General features: G+C 36.1%; 1 protein-coding gene across 3 annotated transcripts in view; it reads right to left on the bottom strand.

The window, feature by feature from the left end:
* ZRANB3 (zinc finger RANBP2-type containing 3) overlaps nt 1-13,528 on the bottom strand; it is a 303,685-nt gene that overhangs the window by 62,735 nt on the left and 227,422 nt on the right. For all 3 annotated transcript variants that reach the window (XM_002685411.7, XM_005202542.5, XM_059878566.1), the window contains 4 exons: nt 8,254-8,373; nt 5,352-5,471; nt 2,432-2,611; nt 1,762-1,914 (listed from right to left, as the gene is read on the bottom strand). In XM_002685411.7, the coding sequence (XP_002685457.2) occupies nt 1,762-1,914; nt 2,432-2,611; nt 5,352-5,471; nt 8,254-8,373 (573 nt within the window). The remainder of the gene's footprint in view (nt 1-1,761; nt 1,915-2,431; nt 2,612-5,351; nt 5,472-8,253; nt 8,374-13,528) is intronic.

Genomic DNA, 13,528 nt, shown 5'->3' with positions numbered 1-13,528 from the left:
TAAGGAAAAATCAATATGGTGATTCCTCAAAAAACTAAAAATGGAGTTACCATATGATCCCAAATCTCACTTCAGGGCATACCTCTGGAGAAAACTCTAATTCTAAAAGATACATGCACCCAATGTTCATAGCAGCACTATTTACAATAGCCAAGACATGGAAGCAACCTGAATGTTCATCAACAGAGGAATGTATAAAGAAGCTGTGGTATAGATAGATATATGGATAGGCTCATTGAAAAAGACTCTGATGCTCAGAGGGATTGAGGGCAGGTGGAGAAGGGGACGACAGAGGATGAGATGGCTGGATGGCATCACCGACTCGATGGACGTGAGTTTGAGTGAACTCCAGGAGATGGTGATGGACAGGGAGGCCTGGAATGCTGCGATTCATGGGGTCGCAAAGAGTCGGACGTGACTGAGTGACTGAACTGAACTGAACTGAACTGAAACATAGCAATACACCTCAGCCATAAAAAAGAATGAAATTATGCCATTTGCAGCGATGTGGATGAACCTATAGATTACCAAACAAAGTCAGAGAAAGACAAGTATCATATGCAAGCACTTATAAGGACTCTAAAATGTGATACAACTGAACTTACTTACAAAGCAGAAACAGACACACAGACAGAAAACAACCTTATGGTTATCAAAGGGGAAAGGGGGTGGAGAGGAATAAACTAGGAGTATGGGATAATTTTCACAGATATAAACTACTATACATAAAATAGATAAACATAAGGTCCTGCTGTATAGCACAGGGTTCTATATTCAATATCTTATAATAACCTATAATGGAAAAAAATCTGAAAAAAACACATAACTGAATCACTTTGCAGTACATCTGAGACAAATTCAAATATTGTAAACCAACTATTCTTCAATAAAAATCCCAAACAACAACAAAAACCCAATAAAATAAAATAAAGGTGCTTCCTGCAGCCAGATCTTAAAAAAAAGGCCCAGATTATAACACACTAAATAATAAGAGAATCCCAAGTTCATAGTGATATTTTTTAAAAAGGAGGAAATCAGAAATTTTTCTCTACAGAAAAAATGCCAGCTAATGAAGAAGCAATGATGGAATTCAAAAAATCACTATTTCAAAACTGCTTCAGGCAAACATCAATGAATGTTAAAACCAAGGCGTGACAGGTTTTGGAAATAGTAATAGTCATGTGATCTCAAAGTATCACACCATAGATTACATACTAATTGTAAAGAGAAAAGGGTACCTTTATAAATTTGTCTTATTTTGGAGAAGCTAGTTTCTCTTCATGTTTTGTCTATTCAGGCCAGTCTCTGACGCTCTCATTGTTTGCCTATTTTTTCTACTAGCTTGTTTGTTTTACTAACTGAATTGTATAAAGTTATATACTTTGAACACTGTAATGCAAAATATCTTTACTGAGTATGAGACTTCTGTATGTCACTTTTTGTGGCAAATTTAATATATCTTTCCCTACCCTCAGGGTCTCAGAGATAGTCTCCCATATTTTCTCCTGAAGGCAGGAATTCTACTTGGCTTGTTTTTATAAGGAGCTGAACAGTGAGCCCTGATCTATTACTGTTGAAAAATACAAACCACTCTTGCAGCCTCCTTATATCAAAGTCATCCTTTAGTTCTCAGAGCTTTTCCACCTTTACATGGAGACTCCTTTCAAAAGCATGAACAACTGAAAATTACTATTTAAAATAATATATGGTAAAGTCATAGTTTCACGGTATTAAAATAAATAGAAAAGAATATAATCTTACATGAGTGAACAACATTTCATCCCTGAGCTCTTCAGACCTTTCATTTGGAGTCCAAGCTTCAGCAAACTGCAGGAAATCCCATTTTTCTTTATCACCCTCCTCGGCCTGAAGTTTTTCCTTCCTCCCATTCAGTGTGCTTCCTGTAACCTGAGCCTGTAAGATGGAAAAGCATATAGATTTTACGACAGGTTGCCTTACAGATGACATTTACTAAGCAGTAACCTGGTTTTGCATTTGAGTCACAAGCAATCCAATAAAGAAAATCTTATTTTTTCAATATATCATGGGCTTTAGCAATCAAGAATCACTCAAGGTTCAAGAATGCTTTTGAGAAAGTGTATGTTCTCAGCTTACAAAAAGGACTTGGGGTTTGAAAATGTTTTGTTTCCTTACTAGCTCATCCTCCCCTGGCCTCTAAAATGGTAGAGAAGGACTTGGAAGACAATAGGAACACAAGTAAATTCATGTTGCTCTCTTATTACCAAGGACAGCAGGTAAAGTATTACCAACCGAAGCCTTTTCTGGACTTGGTCTCTATCAACATCAATATCTCAGTGTATGTATATATGCTTTGCCTGAAAACACCAAAACTCAGCCTCTTAACTCATACAAGCTATGGATAATAAGCTCTGAGTAAAAGTTGGTAACCTGGTTTAAATTCAAGCTTTACCTTACGATTCAACATTCCCCACATAAGGGTGTCTAGAGTCCCATTTGCAATAAGGTAGTGAATATTCACAGAACTGCACTGTCCAATCCGGTGAGCACGGTCTTCTGCTTGTTTTATATGTCCAGGGTCCCAGTACAACTCAGCAAACACAACATGAGTTGCAGCAGTAAATGTCAAACCCTAAGCAAAATAAAGTGAAGAAAAAAAGTGAAAAGTGAAAGTGTTAGACACTCAGTTGTGTCCGACTCTTTGAGACCCCCTGGACTGTAGCCTGCCAGGTTCCTCTGTCCATAGAGTTCTCTGGACTGAGTGGGTAGCCATTCCCTTCTTCAGAGGATCTTCCTGACCCAGGAATCAAACCTGGTCTCCTGCAGTGCAGTCACCCCGGAAGCCCAAAGTAAAGAAACTGAGATGCAAATAAACTGAGAATTTAACATAGAGCCATGTATAATAAAGTCTTTCTGAGTACGTTCACTGGACAAGAGAACACTGAAGGACTTAAAAACAAATCAGTCTTTCATTTTAAGTCAAATTAAGAAAATTTAATTCAGATAAATGAAGACTGCTTACTGCAAATTAGTCAGGTGAACTACAAAGTACATGTTTAAAAGGTATTTCAGTATTTCAAAAGTCAGTTTGACGGATGTATACATAAACAAAATCACTTTATCCTCTGATGTATACTGGGTTCACACTACCATTGGAAAATCTAATAAAATACATTATAAATGAGAATATAATTCTAACACATGGTATCCATAGCAACTAGGCAGAGAGCAATGACATCCTCTATTCATTTAATTTATTCTGTTTTATAAAGCAATAAAATCATGTCTACAGTCAAAACCTTTTCTATCTTTGGAATTTCTCATGTTGCATCCCAAAGACTGATGTTTACTGATTTGTATCTTGATGTATACAATACAGTTGCATCTTTGTGCAACTGTATTTTATATCAGTTTGAAACAGTATGACATTAAAAGTATTAACTAGGTCTTGTTTTATAACTAATACATGAAATAATGCAAGTCTCTTTAAACTGTGTTAAAAAATGCATGACTTTAAAGTGGGTAGGTCAAGCGAAATGTGGACCACGCTTATTGCCACACAGTAGTGGGTGGTATTACGTGGTCAACAGGAACACCTACCATATTATGGTAGTGTTATCTAATCCATGGCTGTTGTTCACATGCCCTGGAACTTCTGTGAGTGACTTCCATGACTGCTGTGCTGCTCTGATGTTATTTTAACTTAAAATATTTTCATATCACATAACAACATCATATTAGCATTCATTAAACAGTGGCACTCATTCTCAAGCTGAAGATCAACCACTTTGGAACAGAACTTAGAAGTAATAAAAACATGGACAGAGTCAGATAAACACCATGTTAAAATGTGCTGCTATTTAGGATTTGAAAAGCTGCAAAATATCAGAGATAACGCAAGAAAATTAAGTAGCATTTAAAGTAAAAAGTATCATAAAAGTGTAAAAAGTATCATATGACCATACAAGAAAAAAGGGAAAATATGTTGGCAAGATCAAATCACTCAAAGATGCTATTAATACTAAACTACAATGGAAGATTCAGAAACCTCCAGGACAAAGCCCTTTCTACTTTCCTTCATTCTGATGAAGATTTTATTAATAGTATTCAAGGGTATTAAGTTTTGAATTATACAAGGCCTTCAGGAATACAGCCTTGAATAGAATGTGAGTGCCTTGTACAATCTTAATTTCAGAAAGTCTTTTATCAGGTCACTCCCAGACTCTCCTGCCCAGATTCTTCCTACTTATCTACTCCCAAGCTATTGGTACTCCATTTCTACTTTTAAGCTCTTTTTTATAATATTTTCTATGGCTGAAATATTCTAACAGATATAAAACTCAGACTACTAGAAATTCAATCTAACATGAAAGTGTTGAGACAACCATCTTTTTGATTAGAACTCCTAGTGAGTTCTACAACTTCTTCATCTTCATGGATTCTCTCTATATAGACAATTTTATATACATCAATTAGCTCACTAAAAGGAGAACTTTGGCCCTGGTCCAGATTCCAGAATCCACAGAAGTTGCCAGATTTGCCATATACCAGGTTGGATATTTAACAACAATATGCCCAATTGCTTTTCCCTCTGTTAAATATCCTGGCTTAGATATTTACATCAAAATATTCTAGAATGCTAGTAGGAAAAATGTTCAGAAGCGTCCCCTTCTACAGTGGGTAGTACAGACCAATATCTATTCTTTTCTTACCCCTTTGTAACATAACACTTGACCAATAAAGGCTACTGTTTCCAGTTTCATTTTAAGACAGTTGTGGCTCTGGGAATAACTGCAGGCCAGTGAGATGTAGCATGCCTTTCTCCACTCAGCTGCCTGGATCATAGATATCAGCTCTAGCAGAACTCTTAGATGAGATACCTGCTAAGAGTGGTAAACAGCCTTGGACTGTCTGTATCCAAGAGTGAAATTTTGTGTATTTAAGTCATTGTTAATTTGGATTTACATTTATTTGTAGCCAAACCTAATTCTAAGAAACAAACTAAGGGCATTCCACAAAAAACTCAGAAAGACAGGAGAGTTCTTTTTTCCTCAGGCCACCTTGCCTCACAGACTCTGATGAAAACAACCAAGTAAGATGAGTGCTGTAAGAAAGGGATGAGAAAATGCTATACAAAAGTTCATGGGAAAGCATTATAATGAAATTTAACTTTACTCTTTCAGGAAATTCTTTACTTGAAAATTCAGGAAGCTTATAATCAGAGGTGTTGAGGTCTCCTTCTGTTACACTTTCTAGCACTCTTCAAGGTGGAATGAGTATTTATCACACCAAATAGGAAGTTATAGTTAAGGTTAATGGCCTTTTTATTATCTCAACATTTCATTATCAAATTCAGACGTGAAACTTCTTACCTGACCAGCAGCCTGAATGCTGAGGATAGCCACACGAGTCTCAGGATCCTTTTGAAACTGATTAACCAGATGTATTCTTTCTGAAGATGGAACACTTCCATCTATCCTGATGTAACGAGTCTACCATCAACAACAAGGGAAATGGCAAAATTAGGACAAGCTCCATCTTATTATATACATGTTACAGCTTATTTTTATGTTCACACAATAAAACCGAAACTGGTGAAAATGATCGGTTAGTAAATGTTGTATAAGACTCTTAACCAGATTTCTTAAACCTGCTTATAAAAATTTCTTATTTTTAAATATTTTAACCTGCTTGAGAATGGTATCTAGTTTAATTCATCTTCATACCATCAATGCCAAGTGTGATGTCACAGGAGTGACAGATATAACAGGAGTTCCATAATTGTAACTGGATTATTGTCTTCAATAATGTTCTAGGTAAAGTGATATACAAACTTTAAAAGATGGATCAGACTAATTTTAAAGTTACAGGACCACTAATTCCAAAGTGAAAATAAAGTCAGACACGTGAGAAAAAGTGGATTCAGCCCATGTATTTGGGATTCAGGAACAGTAGTCCTGAAATGCTGCAACATTAACTGGGAAAACATCTTTTTTAAAGTAGCATTTGAGTCATCTTTTTCCCATTTTTAAATTTAAAAGAAATATGTGATTTGGTCATCTCCACTGAGGTAAGAACCAAGACACACAAACACATTTTTAAAAAAGAAGTAAATATTAAGTACTAAATTGAACCGTGCTGTCTTTTAGGAACAATCTGAGTTTAGAAAATATAAGCAGTCAGTGTACGTCAGAATAGTTTTTAAAAACTTATTACTCAAATTTGTAAAAACAGGCATAAGCCCTGAATTTCAAACTGTCTCATTTTTATATGCACTTTTATGGAAAACATTGCCTTAAATACTTGAGACACAGTTTTATAAGTAAACCAGCAAATTAATGATTTAATAGAATGTCCCGTATCAACTTTTCTATGTCCTCATAAACAGATATAAATTGACCAGTGATCCATCAACAGAGACTATAAAATCTTCTGAGGGTCTTTCTAAAGAAAACATACTGTCAGGCAAAGGAGAGTTTGGGAGAAATTAACCTCCAACACCATGACTACCTACATTTTTAACTCTTAGTGGCATTAAACAGAATTCTAAACACACCAATAAAGTGGGAGTGGGAAGAAGAGACACATTTGGAATATATTCCAATAGTTTTAAGGTATAATGGAATCAGAATTAAACATCTAATATTGTTCAATCATTTCAAAAATTTCTAAGGCTAATTAATCCTTCCTCAGAGGATCTATCACAGATACTATATGATAATGAGAAAGCATCCCTTTAATATATAGCACTTTACTATGTTACGTTATTATAAATCATTCTATGAAGGAAAGACTAGAATTATTTCTTTGGTAATGTTAATGACTAATTAGCAAATACTTGAAAAAAGTACACAAAGTTTTAAAAAACATGGCTTTATTCCTCCCTTTAAAAAAGCTAACTGCACCAGCAAGTGGTTCTGATGTTACACGGATATTAAGCTCTTATAATTTGTCAGGAACTTCCTCTGGCTGATCCAGAGCATCTCAAAAAGGCCTTAGCACACACAGAGGGGTGACAGGTTTAAACTTGGAAAGAAAAAAACGGCAGATACTGTTCTGATAGTGCTGTTGGGGAACAAGGTGGACCTAAAGGCAGTGAAGCCAGCATGTTTCAGGGGGCTTACCTGGGTGTATGTTTCAGACTCACCCACACTAAATTTTAATATTCTATAAAGTAGGCTGCCTAGATGTTTAAAAAGTATGACTGCAGCTGGATAACAAAACTGTCTAAATTTATTCTTCCTTTCCCCTCAAAATCACCCACATTCTAGGCCACCATGTGGGTAAACAACAATTTTAACTGCCTATACCAATCTCAGGAGAAGGCAATGGCACCCCACTCCAGTACCCTTGCCCGGAAAATCCCATGGATGGAGGAGCCTGGTAGGCTGTAGTCCATGGGTCGCTAAAAGTCAGACACGACTGAACGAGTTCACTTTCACTTTTCACTTTCCTGCATTGGAGAAGGAAATGGCAACCCACTCTAGTGTTCTTGCCTGGAGAATCCCAGGGACGGGGGAGCCTGGTGGGCTGCCGTCTATGGGGTAGCACAGAGTGGGACACGACTGAAGTGACTTAGCTTAGCTTAGCTTATACCAATCTCAAATGGTTTATCCAATAACAAAAACAGAATTCACATGATAGTCTATTAAGGCAGCAGAGTTTAATCCATGCATCCAATTTGATCAGTGGAGTATTATGACTGGTATAAAAGACAAATATTAGTAGTATATTATCAACACAGTGGAAATATAATATTAGTGTATGATAATATTAGTGTATGTGTGCATGCTCGGTTGTGACCAACTCTGCGACCCCATGGACAGTAGCCCGCCAGGCTCCTCTGTTCATGGAACTTTCTAGGCAAGAATACTGGAGTAGGTTGCCATTTCCTACTGGGATCTTTCCAACACAGGGATCAAACCTGTGTCTCTTGCATCTCCCACATTGGCAGGATGATTCTTTACCACTGCGCCCTGTTGATCCCAATAGGGAGGAGGGTTCAGGATGGGGAACACATGTATACCTGTGGCAGATTCATTTTGATATTTGGCAAAACTAATACAATTATGTAAAGTTTAAAAATAAAATAAAATTAGAAAAAAAATATATACATTTGTATAATTTGCAATAAAATAGGTAATAATAATTTATATATATACATCCCACAATCTGAAGAAGGCAAAAAAAAATCCACCTCAATTATAAAAACTACAGTTGATGTTTAGGATATAAAAACTGCATCCTAAGTAGTGTTTTATAAATAAAACCTACCTTGTTTTCTATAACGGCTTCTGTGCAAGCTTGGAGCATGCTTAAATGGTGAGCGAAAACCAGAAATTTAAGTGAATCATTCTGAAGCATCATCTTAATATAATCCTTTACAGCACCTGCCTAAATATAAAAAGTTAAACCTCATTAATGTCATAAGAATGTTTATAAGAAATCATGCCACTTTAATAACGCAAGGAAAGCCTGAAAATCAGTAAGTTTCTATGAACTTTAACTGTTTTGTCCTCAAGGCAGCCTATAGTAGAAGCCCACACCTAAAGCGACGCGTGAAACGAGAGGAACATGAGAGGGAAAAAACCGAGAAATAAAATAAGAACAAGATAAGAATTTAGATGGAAAACAACAACAACAAGATAGGGAAGGAGTCTCAAAGCAAAGTGGGTAGTCAAGCAAGCTGTGGTGAGGAAGCGGTTGGTGGTTTTGTTAAGAAAGTAATTTTCAAAAAAAAAGCTCATACAGAGGAGTACGTGGAACAGAGTGAAGGAGAAAATGGAAGATAAAAACGCAAACAAATGGCACTGTGTGTGTGGGAGAGAAACTGAAAAAGAATAAGAAAACTGAGCTCAAGTTTAAGGGTTAAGGAAAGTTGTTTTTTCATTTCTTTTTAACTAAGAAACTAAGGTAGATTTACAAAAAGGCTGTTAAAGGTGTAGAAAGACTGAGAAAAATAAGAAATGAGGGGACTGTGCTTGTCTCCAGGATGGAGAAGGTTGCAGAACAGGCTGGTGTGATGGGATTAAGAGATCAGTAGGGAGGTGAGAGAGAACAGGGAGGGAGACAAAGAAATCCTGAGGCAGAAGGGAGAAAAATCATGAAAGCTCATACTGAATAGGCTTTTCTTAGCTAGCTAGAGGCCAGGTTACTGGTTAAGCATAAGAAATCAATATGAGATGAATTAAATAGGAGTTAAATTTAAAATGGATAGCCAGAATTAAATTTAAAACACGAATACAATATCTCTTAACTGTTAAAATAAATTAGTCAGACATTTTGGGAAAAGATAGCAGGCTGAATATATTTAACCTCCACTCCTCAGCGCTATATTTAAATGATAGAAAAATGTATAGAGAAAAAGAGGTTGGAGAGGGATCAATAGCCACAAAACTTTGCAAGTGAAAAAGCAGACAGACGCCTGGTAACTGATTAGCCAACCTGACAGTTCTTAAGCTGCCAGTATGGAGTGTTGAGAAGTACCTGGTTTAAAATGGCGTGATCAGAAAAGGATCAGGAAATGTCACCTCTGGAAGTGAGGATAGGGATGTGGCTAAAATAGGAAGACTGTTTGAAAAAATGTTTAAGTATCCATAGCCTTTCTCTACCCATTCCACATAAGAGGTGATCTCCCAATCCATCCTGGAAGAAAACTATAAATTTATTTTCTGGAGAGGGCAAAACAGAGGTTATTCAGGTGGAGGAATCCTACACTGATGTTAGGTCATCCTGCAAAAAATCAAGGGGATTAGATGTAAGTTACATAACAAATGGTGAGATCTGACCCTCTCTCTCCATTTTTTTTATTCCCTAGGGTCCCCAAATAGAGACTGAGGCAAGGGAGAAGAATCGTGTAAAATGATTCTTTTTGGGAAAAGCAGACCACTAAAAAAAAGACTAAAGATACTGATATTGGGGTTCCTCAACAAGACATCCCAATCAGATCACTCAATTATTATCCTTCAATAAACATGGAAACTCTACATATCCATTCAGAGTTCCTAGTTAGCGTTTAAAATCTTGTAAATAAAAGCAAGCAAACAAACAGAAAAACCCAACAGACATTTGTGGAAAGCAACCTACATGAATAGATCAACAATGCAGAGAGAGAAAAAACCAAACTAGAACAGGACACTACAAAAAGAAAAAAAAAAAAAAGAGTTGGGGGAGTGGGGCAGAATTCTCTTGGAAATTAAAACTATAATAGCAGAAATGAAAAATCTACTGGTTACTAAGCTGAGAAAATCTTCCAGGAAGTAGATGGAAATATAAAATAACAGAGAAAATATAAAATATAATTAGAGAACCAGACCATGAAAACAATATGTGAATAATAAAAGTTCTAGAAAACAACATAGAAAAAAATAGAAATTAAAAAAAAAAAAAGAATATTTTACAGAACTTAAAACTGGAAGTTCCCAAAATGGAAACTAGAAAATGCCCAATGAAGATCCTTCATAACAGACGAAAATGGACCCAGAGCAAGGTCCATAATCATGAAATCTTAGGACAATGGGAACAAAGAAAGAACTCTACAAGTCTCTAGAGAAGGGAGGAACAGATTTCACAGAAACAAAACAGAATAAAACATCTGAATGGCACTGGTTATCTCAACATTGATACTGAATGAGAGAAAACGATTTTTAACAATTCATATACAGCCAAATTAAAAATCAGATATAAAAGTAGAACAAAGGCATTTTCAGATATGCAGAGTTTCAAACAATTTACTGCCAACGTACCCCTTCTTGGGAGGCTACTGGAAAATGTACAGCAAAACAAGGGAATAAAAAAATAAAGAAAATTATATATATATATATATTTGAAAAAGAAGTAATTCAGTACAAGGGAGAAATAGATAAAAATCCCTGATAAGAGTTTCACAGCAAACCTAAAGAAAAACTGTCTAGACTGCAGTTGATCAAATGGTACAGGAGAAATTTCATTAAGTGGATAAAATTGATGTAATGCTAACATTTAAAGATATTGCAAGGAGTCTGGACAACTAAGGTAAGAGGCTGAATTAGTGAAAAATGAGTCATAAAAGAAAAAACATCCATAGTATATTGTATTGTTCATCTGTAAATTATAAACATGGTTCTAATAATGTACAAGTTGAATACTGATCAAGCCAAAATTAGTATAAATTTATATAAAATTTGTAAAACTGTAACTTTCTCCCTCTCTTCATCCATTTCTATCTATTGATCCATCAATCTATCAATCTATCTCCCTATCTATTGCTGTTTGAAGAATGGGAACAGGGGAAAGGTCTGGATGTGAGGGTGGGGCTGAAGACCAAAAGGGCTAAAATTTTATCTTACATATAGAGAAACCAATTGATGATGCCTAAAATGACACTTGCTGCAAAGCAAGCAGTAATACCAACCAAGAAGTAAGATAAACCCATTGCTGAGGGATCTGAAGTAAATCCCTCAAAATCAGCTACAAGAAAAGAACGTGGTTGCCTCCAGGGAATAAATTTAGGAGACTGTTACTTTTTTCGAAATTTCTATTTCTCCTCATTAAATTATGATCATATGTAGCTTTGTAATAATTAAAATTTTTAATAGGAAACAGTTTAAAACATTTTAAAATTGAAAAAAATACCAATTTAAAATTCATGCATATGACTATCAAGTCACAAGATTGATTCTCTCCAAGCTACATTTTGTACGTCTATGTTTTCTAAAGACTAAAAATTCATACAATGAGATTGGAGGCTGTTAAGAACTTTAGCCTTGGATTTCAGTGCCTCAGAAGGTGGAAATGAAGCCCTCTCAAAATAAGGAGCTATAAATTCCAGATATGTTGCCATGGTAACTGAACCACTTTAATAAACTGCATGTTTGCCTAAAGAGCTATATTTACTGTGATAAGCCTTTCAGAAAGTACATGTCAAGTTGGAGTATTTTTAAGGTACATTCATTTTCCAACCACTGCAGACTTCAGACTAAATAACCACTGCAGCCCTAGTCCCAGATGCATTCCCCAATTCTACACAAGCGAGCTGTTTCTACCAGTCTCCTCCACTCCCATCACCCCCTCCTCAGTACAACCAGAAACTGCTGGTGCCAAGTGCTCAAGCCCCTTTCCGTCTATTCCTCCCCATCACAGGTCCAGAAAGGCTTATGGTTACTACTAATATTATAAATTCAACTAGATAAAGTTCAATGGGCTAAACAATCTCTTGGGACTAACCTGTTAGCTAGCGTTGTGATGTTGCTTCTGAGGAGAAAATGTGTTTGCAGAACCAAAAAATCTACACAGCAAAGGGATTTTGGGATTCTCTTAGGTTCTTAGGTCGGGGACTGCACAGGTTTGCATTTTAAAATGAACTATACATGCATTTTCCCTGTTCTGATTCTAGTCTGATTAAAAGTCACTGCATTGTCATATTTTAAGTTATCTGAATAGAAGTTTGCTTTTGAAGTATCTTAAGTGCATTTTATATAGGTACGGCAGGTGCTGTTAACGATCAGTGATTTGGTCACACCGGTTCAGGTTTTATAGCAGCTATAGTACTCACAATTTCATTTCATTTTACTAAAATTGGTCTGTTAGTAATGTGTCTGTGAGCCAAAGTTCTAATTTAAATAATGAAGACTACACACTATGTCTCATTTAAGGAGATGCAGAAATAATGAGAATATGTTATATGATTTATTTCTTAAATTTTTTTTTCAGTGAATAGGTACACATAATACTTTTTGAAGTAAAAGTAAAGAAAAACCTACATTGCATTAAAGGCCTGAGGAAAGTTACTTTAAGTTGTCAGTCTTTCATCAAATAATAAGAGGGGAAAAGAGCAAAAAAAACACCAAACTTGAGCTATGACAAAGAGTTTCTCCTTGTCAAACTTCAGTTACGTTCCTCTTAGCCCTCTTCTTAACTAGGCCTCAATTTTGGCCTTCCAAGTCTCTCTTGCCCTTTCCAGGTCCAATTTTAGCAAGAATCCTGCTAAGCCAATTTATCAAGAATGCCCCTACTCTTGATACCTGATTAACTCTTGATACCTGATCAAGTTCCTAATCCTCACTATTTACAGCTAATTTCTTGGCCTTCTTTTTGCAAGAATTCTGTTTTGACCTTGATTTTGATCTGATAAATGCACACATCCCTGCTGCAAGAAAGTCTAGAATTACCGGTTATCCAAGTAGAAGAGTGAGTGACCAAAGGAACCATAACTGATTTAATAAGCAATCCACAGTTTCACTGTACCAGCCTATGCACTTAGACATGCATAGTTTAATCTTTGAGACAAGCATGTGCTGCTGGCAGGAGCAATCAGTTTAGCAAAATCTCCCTACCTTGATGTCTCCTCTTACTAATTTTCTGACCACCGACCCCTTTACCCTGCTTGTTGGCTATAAATCCCCAGCTCTCTCTGCTGTGTTCAGAGTTGAGTGATCTCTCGCCTCAGTTGCAATAGAGTTGACTCCTATTGCAAACTCTAGTGAGATAGAGTCAACTCCTTGAATAAAGTCTTCCTTACTGTTTTAACAAGTATCAGAATAACTTTTTCTTTAGCACCTATAACTTGTAG

This window comes from Bos taurus, chromosome 2 (genome assembly GCF_002263795.3).
Source record: "Bos taurus isolate L1 Dominette 01449 registration number 42190680 breed Hereford chromosome 2, ARS-UCD2.0, whole genome shotgun sequence".
Taxonomy (NCBI): Eukaryota; Metazoa; Chordata; class Mammalia; order Artiodactyla; family Bovidae; genus Bos; species Bos taurus.
This window is presented reverse-complemented; position numbering and strand designations above follow the sequence as displayed.